The sequence below is a fragment of the Phallusia mammillata genome, chromosome 3, assembly GCF_965637545.1.
Source record: "Phallusia mammillata chromosome 3, kaPhaMamm4.hap1.1, whole genome shotgun sequence".
Lineage (NCBI taxonomy): Eukaryota > Metazoa > Chordata > Ascidiacea > Phlebobranchia > Ascidiidae > Phallusia > Phallusia mammillata.
Window position 1 is genome coordinate 25,855,535 of NC_137254.1, and position 15,576 is coordinate 25,871,110.

At 36.1% G+C, this 15,576-nt stretch overlaps 3 protein-coding genes across 3 annotated transcripts; 1 reads left to right on the forward strand and 2 right to left on the reverse strand.

Annotated features, from left to right (window-relative positions):
* Window positions 1–134: 134 nt before the first annotated feature.
* Window positions 135–9,492, forward strand: LOC145218336 (uncharacterized). The gene is made up of 9 exons (XM_080085745.1): window positions 135–404; window positions 652–771; window positions 1,319–1,399; window positions 1,800–1,864; window positions 3,855–3,907; window positions 4,041–4,111; window positions 4,958–5,094; window positions 7,737–7,863; window positions 8,866–9,492. The coding sequence occupies exons 1-9, from the start codon at window positions 310–312 to the stop codon at window positions 9,179–9,181; spliced, it is 1,065 nt and encodes a 354-aa protein (XP_079941871.1). The 5' UTR covers window positions 135–309; the 3' UTR covers window positions 9,182–9,492.
* A 283-nt stretch (window positions 9,493–9,775) lies between these two features.
* Window positions 9,776–12,043, reverse strand: LOC145218338 (uncharacterized). Its single transcript, XM_080085746.1, has 4 exons — window positions 11,325–12,043; window positions 10,730–10,828; window positions 10,246–10,371; window positions 9,776–9,941 (listed from the first exon to the last, which is right to left on the reverse strand). The coding sequence occupies exons 1-4, from the start codon at window positions 11,410–11,412 to the stop codon at window positions 9,871–9,873; spliced, it is 384 nt and encodes a 127-aa protein (XP_079941872.1). The 5' UTR covers window positions 11,413–12,043; the 3' UTR covers window positions 9,776–9,870.
* Window positions 12,044–12,120: 77 nt separating this feature from the next.
* On the reverse strand, window positions 12,121–14,266 carry LOC145218339 (uncharacterized). The gene is made up of 4 exons (XM_080085747.1): window positions 14,020–14,266; window positions 13,425–13,544; window positions 13,090–13,206; window positions 12,121–12,297 (listed from the first exon to the last, which is right to left on the reverse strand). The coding sequence occupies exons 1-4, from the start codon at window positions 14,102–14,104 to the stop codon at window positions 12,254–12,256; spliced, it is 366 nt and encodes a 121-aa protein (XP_079941873.1). The 5' UTR covers window positions 14,105–14,266; the 3' UTR covers window positions 12,121–12,253.
* Between the last annotated feature and the right edge of the window lie 1,310 nt (window positions 14,267–15,576).

The following is a 15,576-nucleotide window of genomic DNA, read 5'->3' on the forward strand; positions in this document are numbered from 1 at the left end:
AGCATATTCGTATGTCAAGGTTTAAAAAATTATTTGACATTTAGGAACATTCCAGGCCGCAGGTTACTTATCTCCTAAGCATCACAGGCGCAAACCGCTTTAACTTTTTTTGTCTCGTTAATTGAACAACGATGAGACTTCTAATTTTTCTTTTGATATTATTTTCAGTTTTGTCAGCGTTTTGTTAATATACGTTTCGATAATACGATTTTATTTTGCGCTGATTGGATATATTTATGCAATTTGGCGCATCGGCGAAAGTAAAACGTTTTGAGGTTTTTCGATTTTCTGTTTTGTTTTTGCGCAAAAATGCCGCGAAATTATTCCAGGTCCAGGTCAAGATCACGGTCAAGAAGTCCCCGTCATGACCACAGACACAATAGAGACGACTATCGCTACAGAAGGTTCGTTTTAATATGTAACATATTTTTTTGTGTCATCTTATCGTGTCATTAACTTGTATAAACACACGTAATCTCGTTGTACTTATCGCCTCGTGATCATCCACATTTTTTCAGGCTTTAAGTGGGAGTTATTTTTCATGTCACATTCTATTAGAACCAGAAATGTGGAAAACAATATGTTTTTGCTGCTAAACTAATTACCACAAATGTTAAAGTTAAGAGCTAAAGATTGTTGTGTTTTTCGAAGCAAAAACAGTGACTATCGACAAAATGGACAATATGATGACAATCCAAACACATCCCACAATGACAGAAAATGGCAGCCGCGTGGGAGAGCAAATGAGCAAGAGGATGCTTTTTATGAATAGTAAGCTTTCCCTGTGCTGTTTTCCTGTTATTGTGCTAGGTAGGAAATTTTGTTTTGCGGAGAGGATTTGTTTTTTCAAAATAATTTGCAAAATTATGACTTTTCTGTGTGGATTTGCACATACGGATGATAGTTATGTTCTGATGCTTTAGACTGATTATTCACAAAAAAGCTTATGATGACATAGAACTTTATTGTGCCATGTAAATATAAAATTTTACTGAATATGTATTTTTCAAATTTAACTATATGAGATGTGCGAAATTGTGCGAACAACATTTTTTTGGCTTGAATACATGCCAAAATATTGGCTTTTCCAATCAAGGTTTTGTGTATACCATTCTCTTTCACAATTCCTAATTTTTCTTGCCAAGTTTAACACCTCCACTTTGCTAAGCTTTTTCTTGTAATTGAAGAGAAGGTTACAGTTTACTTGAATACTATTGTCATTTACTATAGACTGGAGTTTGTTACTGTGATTTTCAGAAATGTTCTGTATGCAATCATTAAGTAAACTGATTTTTTTGTTTGCCAATCTTTTTTGCAGTCGAAGGGAAGAAAGAATTCGAATAAGTGAGGAAGGAGTACCAGCAGTTTGGGCAGAATCTGCATCAGAGCCGGATTCAGAGTAAGTGTGTCATGCATGCAGTTAATTTAGACCAGTGGTTCTCAACCTTTTTTCTTTCGTGGCCCACTTTTATTGCACAAAAATTCTGTGGCCCAGTAAATTCTTATGATAGAAAGAAAACAACTATATAGGTTCAGAGCAAAACAAAAAACTGCAGAACATATTACAAATTAATTTACATTCCTTATCAATTCCTCCCTAAGCCATTATTCTTGGAAAATTGAGTGTAGTGACACAAATGAAAGTAAATTCTTGAAAAAAGCTTTCTTTTTGGTTGATCTGTGGCCCAATCAAAATGCTTCCATGGCCCACTAGTGGGCCATGGCCCACTGGTTGAGAACCGCTGATTTAGACCATAAAACCAAATCACATGTTCTAAATCTTCGCTTCTAATTTGCAGCTCAGATGAAGAACTTGGATTCCACAAGCACAAGAAACATGATGTTAAAAAGGTTGGCTCGAAAGGTAAGTGTTGCGACATTTTTTTATAGAGATGTTGCACATTTGTGTATCTAATTACAGCCAGAAACTTTCTGACTTATGTTTTGATTTGAATATATATAAATGCAATGAAATTAATTGTTGCATGATGCACAATATGTCAATAAATTTATAATTTATTCAAATTTGGACAGATGTTACATATTAATCCAAATTTGATCCTCCTGAAGTTTGACACCGAATAACCCAGCGGTTCACCCACAGGCCCCCAAAACGTAAATTTTTTTAAACGGCTGTACTGCCTAAAGTACAGCGTCTTGGAGTTTCATGCTTAGTTGTTTGGTGCAATGTAAGGTTTTTTAAAGAATTTTGTATCTTTTTTTCGGATTCACCCATTTTTCACCTTTTAAACCCCGAAATAATCGGTTTTAGTAATGCTGGCTTGTGAGACTCGTTTGGTCAAGAAAGAGTGCTTTAAATTTATTCAAATTTACAGAGATGTTCTTTAATAATCCAAATTTGATCCTCCTGAAGTTATGCTGCAGAAATGTTTAAAAAAATTAACAATTGTTTAAGCAGGGTATTCGTAATATTTTGCCAGTTACCTTTACAACCCATAATATGTGTACGCTATCAGTCAGATATAAGTTCCAAGGGAGGAATTCACGGGTTTAAGATTAAAGTGGCAGAGCGGGAGTGCTCAGCTTGACGTCCGGACAGACATTTTACAAGACAGTCGTTTGGGTGATTAGAAATCAGCTGGTTTTTTGTGCAGCAATGCTGTGTCGTTTTATTGAGTCAGTACGCGCATTTTCAGTTTTGGCGAAGGTTTTACACCTAAGACGTAACTTAAACTCGATAAACGTACTTCGGTTTCGTTTATGTCAGGTAAAACGTCGTTGATCAACATAAATATGAAAAAATAAACTTAACTTTTTCGAACGCCACGATAAATGGTCTTTAAATTCTCGTTGTCAGCTTGGCCGTCGCATAACCACGGGTCACTAAAGGTCAACTTGTAGGCATTGCAACATAGTTAAGAATTTTCGTCATAATGTATCTTCTTTATTTTTGACAAATCAATTTAAGAATCAGTACTTAAGTCATGTATAAATTAGGCTAAACGATATTGTTAAACACTAAGGATTGCATGCAGTTATAAACAGTATCAGAAGGTCATTAAACGGTCGTTTTTGCAAAACAAAGTTAAGTGAAAAACAAGTTGTTATGTATACCTCTGCAGCAAACGATTTTTTTATATAGTCTAATATAACAGTTAAGGCTTTGTAGGAAAATATGTGTTTAAAAACTGAACTTGAACGACAATATCAAGGTCAAAGCAAGAGATTAAATTGAAAATATTTTCCATGTTCTTTTTTCACCGATTTTTTGTAATTATATGACAATAATGATACAAAAAGAGTACGGTCAAAAACTTTTAAAGTTAAGTTAATGCTTTGTGAAAAATTTGTCCTTAACAATCTAAAAATAACTGCAACATAGGCTTACCGTAAATCCGCATAAACACGCGTGTGGGGATCCATTCATTTTTGCTTGCAAAAACAATCATACATGTATATACAATTGTGTATAGTATAGTAAATATCGTATAGAATATATAAAATTGACGTATATCACAAAACCACTTTTCGAGTTCAAGTAATATTCTTACAAAACTAACTGTTTATCCACAAAAGCAACTAATTCTGTGCATTTTATTATCGCTCATTACTAATAAACAGTATCAAAAAGTGCGTGACAACATCAAGGGTCAAACAAATAAACTCATTGTGTTATAAATTCAGTGTCTGGTATACATTTCTGCTTGTTTACTAATGTAAATTTAGAAAACATGAAAAACTATGTGTTTATATGAACAAAATTTATTGTTACAAAAGTGGACAAGTCAAATTTTATGTGCAACCTAAACCGTAAAACAAAACTAGTAGTTTATTGTTTCAATAATTATTTTTGTACATCTATTTTTTTATGTACATCTATTTTATTTTTGCAGACTTGCAAACTAAGAATAAGAAAAAGAAGCACAAGCGTGACACAGATTCAGAGGTATGTTTAATGTGGGGGGTTCACCTAATGTTGGTAACATTTTCCATAAGTTTCCAGTAGCCTATTTTAAACAGCAATTTATGCTTTACTTTTACCTGATGTACATTTTTGAAGAAAATCTTTCCTTTTCTAGTCAGAGACAGACTCAAGTGAAGAAGAAAGAAGAAAACGAAAAAAGAGAAAAAAAGAGAAAAAGAAGAATAAGTAAGTTAACTTAAAATGTGGCTGACATATTTTCCATTTTTATTTGAGATCAGGACGAGGGATGTTAAAAGTAGAATAACTGGGTATTCTAAAATAATTGTTTGCAAATCTAGAATATCAAATCCAATTCTTGACTGTGCGTCGACGTAAAAATGTAATGCATGTGTTTACATTTTACCAACCGCAAAAGCACACATTTCCAATTACCCGATATAAATGGCAAAAATGGATTCCAATCTGACTGGAGGATTTCGATCTACTTTGACCATCCCTAGTCAGGATCAATCACATGTTCTAACTCACATTTCTAATTTTATTTTGTGACTGAATTGCTAGTTGCTACTGTTATAATGTTATTGCTGCAAACCTACAGTACCTAGGACCCAGAATATCCAAACCTTGGCATTTGCCCTGATTCATATGTTACATTTAGAATGTGCATTTGACCAGTGATTTTTAACAGGTCTTTCATGGAAACGAAAGATTGACCAGGGTTCCTCACAAATTTTTTTTACTTTAATTAGTGTTCCATGGAGCACTAGTCGAAAATTACTGGTTTAATACCATAGCGTGCATAGCTTTTCTAGTTGTCCACTATTACACTTTTTTATAGTTATCTCATAAAGACATGTTATGTAATAGTAAAAATGTAATTACATAGGCCTGGTGCTGTTTAATACAAAACAACAGTAGTGTGTGAACTTATTTTTTTTTTTCAATTATTATAATATTTTGTTTGATGTTGCACTAGAATATTTTTATTCCTGCTCTATGGCCCAAAAAAGGTTGAAAATCACTGCATCTGGCCATTTATGTTTATTGTTCATAGTCTGTTGACATTTTCAGGTCCAAAAAGAAACACAAGAAGCATAGAAAGAAAAAAGGAAGTAGCTCTTCATCAGAAAAAGAAGAAGATGGTGGATTTGAAGAGGAAGCTATTTGGGAGGAAAAGAAGATAGTTGTGCCCACACAATCTGCTTCTGGTAAATGTCTATTGGCTATTTTGTAAAACAGTGATACAAGACTGTCTTTAAACTGTGTTGTAATGGCTCAATATTTAATAGTGATGGGCCCAGCCGAGCCAGAACCTGATTACTCGGTACTGAGCATTAGTGATGGGACGGGTACCCGGTACTCGGTACTCGGTATCGATGGTATCGAACGATTTCAGTGGTATCGATACTCGTACTCGGTATCGAAATATTTTGTCTCAGTTTTCGATACCAACGTGCGAGTACCGAAGGCCGATTTACGCTATAGGAACACTGAAAACTTTGTGCCAATATATGCTTCGGACAGCACAAATTTGGGAAAAAGTTCCGCCAGGTTAGGTATTTTTTTCGCTATCGTATGGAGATTACTTTTTTCTGCATGTGTGTGTGCACGCCTGTACGCCGGCCATGGCAGATAAATTAGCAGGTGATGTACAACTAAGTACAACACTGTACTTAAGTACTCGGTAATCGTACTCGGTACTCGGTATCGAAGGTATATACATGTGGTACTCGTACTCGGTATCGGTACTCGCTTCAAAACCTGGTATCGTCCCATCACTACTGAGCATTGCTGTTTTTGATGCTTGGTACTCTGCCGAGCAGTTGCACAAACTGACCCGGGCATTAAATTTGCATACATTCATTTTCTGGTAACATACAAAACTAGTGTCCGAAATGGTATCAAGAACAAAAACTGCTTTTTTTAAATGCCTCAGATGGTCGAATAATGCATAAGGGGCCTGTACAGCTTAATACCTTAGAAAGCTACAAAACTAGCATGGAATTGGGAATGTTCATGATGTCACAGTGCACAGAGCATACTCGGCTGAAAGCATTAGCGTGAGATGCTCGGTGCTCGATCAAACAGAACATTGCAGTTTTAGCCCATCCCTATAATATTTTGCATTACGGTGATACAGTATTGTCTTTCAAATGTGAGGCATTAGCTCAATATTAAACATTAAAATTATGGTGTGATTAATTTTGGTTAAATTATTATGGGTCCCCTTCCACGAAGGGGACACATATTGTTTTTGTCCGTATTTTTTTTTTCTTTTTTTTTTCTGTCTAACGCTGGTTTGTGAGACACGTTGGGTCAAGAAAGAGTGCTTCAAATTTATTCAAATTTACAGAGATGTTAGTTAATAATCAAAATTTGATCCTCCTGAAGTTTGACCCCGATTGACCCAGCGGTTCACCCACAGGCCCCCAAAACGTAAAATTTTTAACGCTGGTTTTTATCGCTCGTGTGGTAAAGATGGAGTGCTTCAAATTTATTCAAATTTGGACATAGGTTAGTTATCAATCTGAACTTGATTCTCTAGAAGTATTGACCTCGAATGACCCAGCGGTTCACCCACAGGCCTCCGAAACATAAATGTGTCTAACGCTCGTTTGGTCAAGAAAGACACTGCAGGCAGAAGTACCAAGAGAGTAACTTGGTTTACGATAGCGGGAGGGCTCAGCTTGACGTCGGACAGACGTTTTACGAGACGTCGTTTCTGTGATTAGAAATCAGCTGTTTTGCACAGCAATGCTATGTCGTTTTATTAAGTTATCACTCACATTTTTGGTTTTGACGAAGGTTTTACACCTATGACGTGATGTAAACCTAATAACCGTGCTTCGGTTTTGTATATGTCAAGCAAAACTTTGTTAATCAAAGTAAACATGAAAAAATGAACTTGACTTTTTTTCAAAATAAATGTTTTTTTAAATGCTCGTCAGGTTGGCCGCCGCATGATCACGGGTTACTTAAGGTCAACTAGTAGGTATTACAAACGCTGTTCAGAACTTTCTTTCGTCATACCGTAGCGTTTTTTTTTTGACAATCATTTTAGGAGTCGATGCTCAAGGCATGTAAAAATTAGGCTTAACGGTATTGTTGAACACTAAGGACGGCATGCTATTGAAAACGGTGTCAAAAGGTCAAACAGTCGTTTGGCGTGTGTACCCTGAGAGGTTACTACAGGTCAATGGTACTCGTTTTGCGAAACAAAGTTAAATGAAAAACAATTTGTTATGTATGCACTTGTAGCAAATTGCTGTTTATTTAAAGTGTCTGTAACACAACTGTTACAGCTTTCTAAAAAAATTGTGTTCAAAACCCGACCTTGGACGACATTTTTTGGGTCAAAGCAAGAGATTAAATTAAAGTATTTGTTACGTATTTTAATGTTTTTGTAATTATATGACAATAATAGTGCAAAAATAATACAAACATTTTTTTATTGTTGGGTTAATGCTTTCTAAAAATTTGTCCTTAAGAATCTAAAAATCACCGCAACATTTGTTTACTGTCAATCCGCACAAACGCACGTGCGGGGACCCATTTGTTTTTGTTTACAAAAACAATCATATGTGTAGATCAAATGATGTGTATAGTAAATTGGTAAATATCGTATGGAATATATAAAATTAAAGTATATCAGAAAGCCACTCTTCTAGTTTTTTCAAGTGAAGTGTTTTAATGACCCATAGAATTTAAAATTTTGTTGTTTTCGACATAACACCAGTAGGCTGCAGCAAGCCTATCATTATGGCTGTGTTAAGTGTACAGTATTGATGTTGTACAACAGTGATGTTTAAAAGTAGGTAAACTAATAAAAACAAAAACACATTTTTTGTAGATCCCACTAAAGCAGAAAATTCGGATGATTCAGACAAAGATATGGGATTAGTTAAACTTGTTCAGCAAGAAGCAATCATAGGACCGATGCCAAATGATTTGGATTCTGCTGCCAACAAACCTCTCAAGTAAGAAAAACTTTTTTTCTTGTTATGTACACACAAATTACCTTATCAGAGCCCTAGTACCAGACTTGGACAACTAGATTTTTTTGCGGTTTTTCAAATTAGATTAGAATTAAAATTAGAGCATCTCCTTTTTTGCTATTTAGATTAGAATTAGAATATTCTCAAAGTCTAGAAATTAAACTAGAATTCAAACTAGAATTAGATTTCAGCCAACCAACTTTAGTTTGTTTCAAATTTGAACTTGTGGATATGCATGTGTAATACTATACGATTTGGTGCATCTAAAACATGTTCGAACGGAGCTGAGTGCCAAATTTCACTGAAAAACGTGTTTCAGTGATGTAGTTTGGTCTTGTTAATTGCATGGTTTTGTGTGCTTTGGTTACAAAATGCATGCTCAGATCACATGCCTAAAAGTGCTGTTGGACACTCGATATCTCTAAATTAGATTAGAACTAGAACTACCGCCATTTTGCTCTAATTTGCCCAATTAGACAACTAGAATTATCTAGTTTTCCAAGTCTGCCTTGTACGATGTGTCATATTTTCTGTAAATATTGAAATAGTTGGCATTTCTTCAAAGTGTCTGCCTGTGTCAAATAAACACTACATAAAACAACTTCTAAGAGCACGGTTTCAGTCATTGTCTAATCTATTTTGCCAATATTCTCTGTGCAATTAACCACAATATTATTGATAGACTTTAGTTTAGCATTGTGAATGAAAAATATTTTCCAAATCGAATGGAATCTATTTGAATAAGGAACTGAAGATGTCAATGTGGCAAAATATAGATATATTCCATGCAAATATATTGACTGATTTTGTTACTTGGAAAATCCTTTTTATTCTCAGTTATTTATTGTCATAAACATTGATCGTCAATGACCATGCTGTCTGTTGGATGTTTTGATTTTGTTCAGTATAATCTCTCTCAGTTTAGGTTTAGGACTTATGCGATATGACGGAATGTTTACTTAATCATCGTTTTTTTTGTCACAGCTACGGTCATGCCCTTCTGCCGGGTGAAGGTGCAGCGATGGCAGCGTACGTGGAAGATGGGAAACGAATCCCTCGCCGAGGAGAAATCGGATTGACCAGCAACGAAATCTCGCAGTTCGAAGACGTGGGATTCGTAATGAGCGGGAGTCGACATCGCCGAATGGAAGCAGTTCGACTTAGAAAGGAAAATCAGATTTACAGTGCTGACGAAAAACGCGCCCTTGCCTCGTTTAACAAGATTGAACGGGACAAGAGAGAATCTAGAATCCTGTCTTCGTTTAAGGACATGGTCAGCGCTAAGCTCGCATCCAAATGACGTCATTGTTACGTCATCGTAATGCTATCACCAAGGCCGCGACGCTTCGAGAATTTGGAAGAATTACGTCGATTTTTACAGGTTGCCTTATGGCTTTCCCCCAGGGTTTTGCCATCATTAGGTGTAAAGCTATTTATATATTTGATCAAGATATTACCCGAGCTTTTCTTTGATCGTACTTGTTGTATTTTCAAGTTTAACAGGCTGTCTTTTGGCGTCATCTAAGAGGGATATCTATTTTTCGTCTCTTTTTGCATTGATCTCAACAGTTGAAACAAACGGTTTCGAATTAAATATTTTCGCTTTTGAGATTTGATTTTGTAAACATGGATGTCATTACAGCTCAAACAATTGACGGATTGTATCTACAGTCGCAGATAGGGTAATGTTTATTATGGTATGATCCGATCAATTTGGGCAAAGTTACATTTTGTTGTTGTAATAACAAACTTGACTATCTATGTAACCATCTTAATTTTTCTGCAGGTTTATCTTCTAAACGAGCGTAAGAATTTTGGATTAAAACAAACTGGAAATAATGACAAGCGCAGTTGTAGCGTATTGCAATTAAACCAAATCAAAGCAGAGGCCAGGTTGATGATGAGAGACAGTTGGTTTATTACGCTATATCAAGGTATGCATTACAGTTGTATGTAAGTAATATGGTGCTGAGTTTTGTTCATCTCCTGTTACTCTGTCAGAATCTCCCCGCAGTCGGCATGCTTGTCGTTATTGTAGGCATCACGACAGGCTTGATTCACTGTGAAAATATATTAGGAATGGTAAGAGATTTTTCGGTCAATCTTATTTCAATGCTTTGTGTAGAGAAGTGGATGTAAGGCCTAAAACTGATATCTCCCGGTTGTTTGGTCTATGCAAGTTTTATTGTTGTTTAGGGTCTTACATTCAGCAAAGAGTGACCCTTGGTGTGATTACAAAAATTAGTATATAAAGTTTACAATGTTGACATGATATTTTTGTGGTCAGTGTCCATTACTAACTAAGTTTTAAGCAATCAGCTCTTAAAAAAGTCAATACGTCAAAAACGAACAAACAATACTTACCCGAGTTTTCACAGAGTTGTTTGGTAAAAATGCAGTTCGAGCATAGACAGATTTTGTAGTGTATACATTCTTTTAGAGCGACTGTGTGTTCAGTACACAAGGATCTGGCCACGTTCCTACGATTACCTGTAATAAAACCCAAAACTCAGTGAATAAACGTTTTGGGAACCACCCATTTAAATAACAATTGAGACCACGATCAGATTTTACCATCAGTTTTGTTAGAACATTTAGGCCTCAACACAAACATGGAAATTCCGGCTAATAAACAGTATGAAAAAAAAACAGTTTACGGACACAGACTAACATCTGTTACTGGCCACATGAAGCAGCACAAATGCTTGACATATGCAATGGCAATTAAGGTCGTTAAGTGTTATGTACATCAACGTGGAAAACAATATCGTTTTTTCAAAACAGCTATTTTTAAGAAAGTGAAGATGTATCAAGCAACAACACGACATGATGGCGCAAAAGAACTTACTTGTAGCGGCGTCGATAATATCAAAATAATCCTTGCACTGCTTTGAGCATGTGAGTTTGCAAAGTGCGTTCGATTTTGCTGTTTTGATGCAACCACCAACTGGCGAGAAAAAGTTCTTGTTAATGCACTTAAACTTTTCAGAAAGTTTGTAGATTGTGTACAAGCTCCAGATATATTAATAAAGTTGTTTTCTTCATAATAACCATAATTAACCCAGAGTTGTAATTCGGTCGGGCTGAGGTTTCTTAAAAAAAGAGGCTTGATTTGAGCCTGACTTTACACAATTTTGTGAATAAATGTAAGTAGCCAGCAGTTCATGGATCTGACCTAATGTTAAATATTCCTAGTTGAATCGCAAACCTTTGAGTTCCACAGAAAAAAACGATCTAGGTACTGTCTAGCTTAGGCTAATAGACACTAAAATCGCGGACAATAATAGTGTTTTACGAAAATAATTCCGGACACAGATTTTACGCCCAATGTACGGGAAATTCCGGGCGTCTGGTAACCTAGGTTACACAAAGTATTCTGGCAGTTTTTGAGAACTGTACTTTATCGAAATACATTGATATATGTAGGCCTATATGCTACTTACCACTTTTTATGTGGGCCCGTTCCTTATTTCCAGAAGCGACCGCGATTACACACGCCAATACTGCACACGCCACAAATACACACTTCATTGTTTTTAACTTCCGGTTTAAAATAAATGTCAATACGATTGGCCTGAAAGGAAAAGGAAATGGTAGTGATCAAATACAACAGAAAAAAATTACACAGAATTGTGATAAAAAAACAACTATCTTTTGGTTATTCTTTTAAAGTGCGTAAATCTTTTAGAAGTCCCTATTCTTTTGGAGTCTCTATAATGAAAATTTAAAAGTATGAGCTGCACTTATCTTTAACAGATAGTAAAATGAACACCGTTTCTGAAATCAATCGTGGAGAAAGGCTCTTAGTCTTAGCGTATTAATATTATTTAAACGCTGGTTTGACTAGAACCTTTAAGCACTGTTTTGACTTAAAACTAAGAGATGGTTTTTAAACAACTCCGTTTGTAGCGTTTCACGTTGAAGCAATTTTCGCCCTTCAATGCGCATTTCAAATAAACATGTGCACACTTTTTAGCATTACAGTCGTATCGACCATCGCTGACCAAATGCCGTTAACAATCCGTTGTAACGCTGCCTGGCGCCGATACATTGCATTGATTGGGTTGTTGCTGGTTTTATACTCAGATGGTGGAGGTAAACGAAAAAGGCAGTCACGTGATCTTTGCACACGTTGCTAAAATACTTCACTTTGATTTATTCAACTGCTTTCCAGCTTAGGTGTTTTCTCTGTCTATTTGCCAATTTTTTTAAAAAAACTTTACAAATACTCGTGCACAGTTAATGGTCGAAAATTCCATTTTATTAAACTTCAGGTCTTTTGTACAGCGATAAAAGTCCACATAAAATGGTGTACAACACATTAACCGATACCACAATTCCCTATCGTAGTTGGTGATGTCGTGGTGTTAGCCTAACATGGATGAACTCCTTCGAAGGCAACGGCACAGTTCCCTTCTGTACACAAAAATATAGTTGATTATAAAGCGTTAATTGCAGGGTAAACTGTTTTTTTCACATGAAAAATGTAGGGTCCAGTTTTTTTTAAGTAGTAACTAAATCGCATATGTTAGCTTTGATTTTCCTGAGGTACAAAGTACCATAGACTCACAAAGCATATATGCATGAAATACAGTGTAGCGCACGTTATCATAGTTGCTGATGTCAAAACCACTGTGTAGCCTATAGGCTACAAGCTTTTTATGCAGCCCCCTGCCATTTATAACTTTATCAAAAAGAAACATTTCTTCCGGTTTTGTCGTCGTCTTGTTATTTTTATATTAGGTGCAAGCGACTCTTTCAGTAGTTCTCCCGTTGGCTTTATATATAGTTTAAAGTATGTAATGTTGACTTTGGTTTACATCGCATTAAATTAAAACTATTTTTCCGTGTACTTCAGAGTTATCGGACCGGGCTGTTCGGGTCGAGTTCGGGCTTAGGTTTCTTTGATTGATTCTGGCTTGGCTTTACACTCTGTTTCCGTATTTGTTAGAATAAATTTAACCGGCAAAGTAGCTAGTGGCTGGATCTGAGTTAATGTTATTCAAGACCATTTGTCCTTTGTCTTTGTTATCTTCCTATTTCCTGGGGCTTCAACGTGTAGGCATGTCAATCGAACTATCAGGCCTAAACGGGCTGCTCAAAACCGATTCGGGTTCAGGCCGGGATTCGGGCTTGTAGCCTACTTTCGGGTTAGGACCGGGTTCGGGCTCTAATTCCAGACCCGTTTACAACTTTTTATGTACTTACCTTTGGGACAGACTGGATCTTTCATGCAGTTGGCGCATCTACATAGATGTCCGTGCACACATCTTCTGGCAGATGATCTTTTGGGACAAACATTTAGTGCACAAGCCAGCTTGGCTTCTGCAAAATAACATCTATATGTCAGAAACGGTTGCCAGAATTTTGGGCAATATTCGACGCTATTTACATGAAAAAAAATTGCTATGTGGATATTTGCAGCAAAAAAAGGAAGATAAAGTTTCAAAATAATTGTGCTGCTGCCTTAAATTATGTCTTACAATTTTTTTTAGAATGCACAATAATATTTGAGACAGTATTTCAACCATATATAAACTTACTGTTATCCGCCTCTCCGGCTGCTTTAACACACTGCATCACTCCTAAGAAATCCTGGCATTCCGTATCGCACAGAGCAGCGCATTCAGTGTTCTGTCCGGCAGCATATACACACGGAGCAACTGCGAGACAAAAACAAGTTTTAGGGTCTAAGAAGCCAATATTTTCAATCGTATTGCCGGATTCAGAGCCCCCGTTTTTTGGACCTGGCTTGGGCTCATTTGTTTATTGATTTTTCCAACTCTCGGGCGTTTTTTGAAATGTTGGCTTTTCGGACCCGGTTGGTAAATTTTTTGGTAATGGGGAAATTTGAAAATTAAGCAACTTTCCGAAAGGTCCGTGGTGATGCGAAAACTGGTCATTAATTTCAAGAGGCAACGTAAATCTTTTTTAACAAAAGCCTTAAGTATGTCGGGTTTAGATGGGGTCAGTTAATACCTAGGCCCTATTGGTTGGATTTATAACACTCAACCCCATCGTTTTTTGACCCGCAGAAAAAAACAGTTGTTTAAAACTACCGATTCTAACTATATTAAAATACTCCTCGTATTGAGGCTCATTTAGGTACCATGCAAATGAGAAATATACAGAACTTACGTGTTTTCTGGTGCTGTTTGGATGGCAGAACACTCACCACAGCATTTAGAATCAAGCACAACACACAAACAAATACGATTTTCATGTTTTTTGGCGTATTTAGACTTCTAAACCTGCACGCTGTTTTGAAAGAAGAGAATACATTACTTCACTCCCAATTAAGCCGTGACTGAGTCTAATGAATTGGGGTAATTAAAAAAACGTCGCTCATCATTGCAAAGATCGTACATTCGTATTGAACACGCAGATACCAAGCTAGTTTTTGCTTGACTTTTCGAGGCGCTTAACACACATTATATGTCATGCAAAGTCGTTTGGTTTATATACTATTACAAACGTCTTTCAAAAAAGGTCTTTGTTTAAATTGTCCGCCGATTAAGAAACTTAGTAAACATTTTAACTGGTTAAAATGGGTCAATACCGGTCTTTCAAAGGCGGATTAAGGTTACTTTAACTGGGACTCGCCAACATTCAAACTCATGCCCAATAAATAATTGGACCTCTTTGGAAATAAAACTGTTTTTATCTCCATTTAGACTTTTTAGATAAAATCTAGTCAGTTTAAACAGATATTAAGACATGTTACATTTACACAAGGTTAAACAACGGAACTATAGCAGGCCTGCATACTACTATGTTACACGACTATATACTACATGTCAAACTGTGCTGTTTTATATGGATAACAGTTGAGTTCATCGATAATAAAATAATACTGTTGACGGCATTGCTTTTCGTCAGCATTGGCTGTTTTAAAATTTATGGTTTGTCAGTTATTGCTAGCCTCGCAAACGACTGGAATTAATTAGCATGACCATCGTTACCATATTGTGATGTATGAATGCTATGGTTTTGTGTGGTAAGCACAATTTCCACATTCGTAATGCAAAATAGTATCATATGACCCTTAAAGAACGGACCTAAACCCCTAAATTGAAAACACAGGCAAAATGTGTTATAATTTTGCTTGTGCAATTATGGACTTTGTTAACTGTATTCCTTTCAAAAACCGTAATTTACGACTAATTTCATGACACATTTTAATAGAAAACGTTATGTGTTTGTGTTGTGTTAATACGATCCTATGATGTCAATGTGTTGTACATAAGGAAATGGCAGGATAAAAAAAATATTTTTCTAAAAACATTACTTATGTTTTTAGAATTGACTTACGCCAAAATGTAATGAGCATGAGTTGTCGTATATGCTATATTCGTATATGCCGGGGAAATAAACGTATCTTGTTTCACTGGTATTGGGTTATCCGGTCGACCAGTGTAAAGATCGACAACCGCCGGTCCGCAGTCCGGTACCGCTCCGCAAAAAAGTTTGTTACCGGGCCGTATACTTTTTCAGGCCAAACGCTTTAAAACATTTTGCCCATGCTTTCCAGGGATAATAAATTAAACCATGTATTTTTATTGCTGAACATTTGTAGTTCTTTAAATGCCGGTCGGCAGTGCAAAAACGTTTGCCGACACCTGGACTAGTGAGCAATTTTGGAGATGGCAATATGGCACAAACTAACTTTGAAGTCTCAAAATGTTTGCTACATGT

Bases quoted from the DNA above. Each gene is read 5' to 3' on its own strand.
- LOC145218336 (XM_080085745.1), top strand. From the start codon at position 310: ATGCCGCGAAATTATTCCAGGTCCAGGTCAAGATCACGGTCAAGAAGT. The intron at 405-651 runs GTTCGTTTTAAT...TGTTTTTCGAAG, and splicing joins GACGACTATCGCTACAGAAG to CAAAAACAGTGACTATCGAC. The intron at 3,908-4,040 runs GTATGTTTAATG...TTCCTTTTCTAG, and splicing joins AGCGTGACACAGATTCAGAG to TCAGAGACAGACTCAAGTGA.
- LOC145218339 (XM_080085747.1), bottom strand. From the start codon at position 14,104: ATGAAAATCGTATTTGTTTGTGTGTTGTGCTTGATTCTAAATGCTGTG. The intron at 13,545-14,019 runs GTAAGTTCTGTA...TTTGTCTCGCAG, and splicing joins CAAACAGCACCAGAAAACAC to TTGCTCCGTGTGTATATGCT. The intron at 12,298-13,089 runs GTAAGTACATAA...TTTTGTGTACAG, and splicing joins AGATCCAGTCTGTCCCAAAG to AAGGGAACTGTGCCGTTGCC.
- LOC145218338 (XM_080085746.1), bottom strand. From the start codon at position 11,412: ATGAAGTGTGTATTTGTGGCGTGTGCAGTATTGGCGTGTGTAATCGCG. The intron at 10,829-11,324 runs GTAAGTAGCATA...TTTTCTCGCCAG, and splicing joins ACGGGCCCACATAAAAAGTG to TTGGTGGTTGCATCAAAACA. The intron at 9,942-10,245 runs GTAAGTATTGTT...ATATTTTCACAG, and splicing joins ACAACTCTGTGAAAACTCGG to TGAATCAAGCCTGTCGTGAT.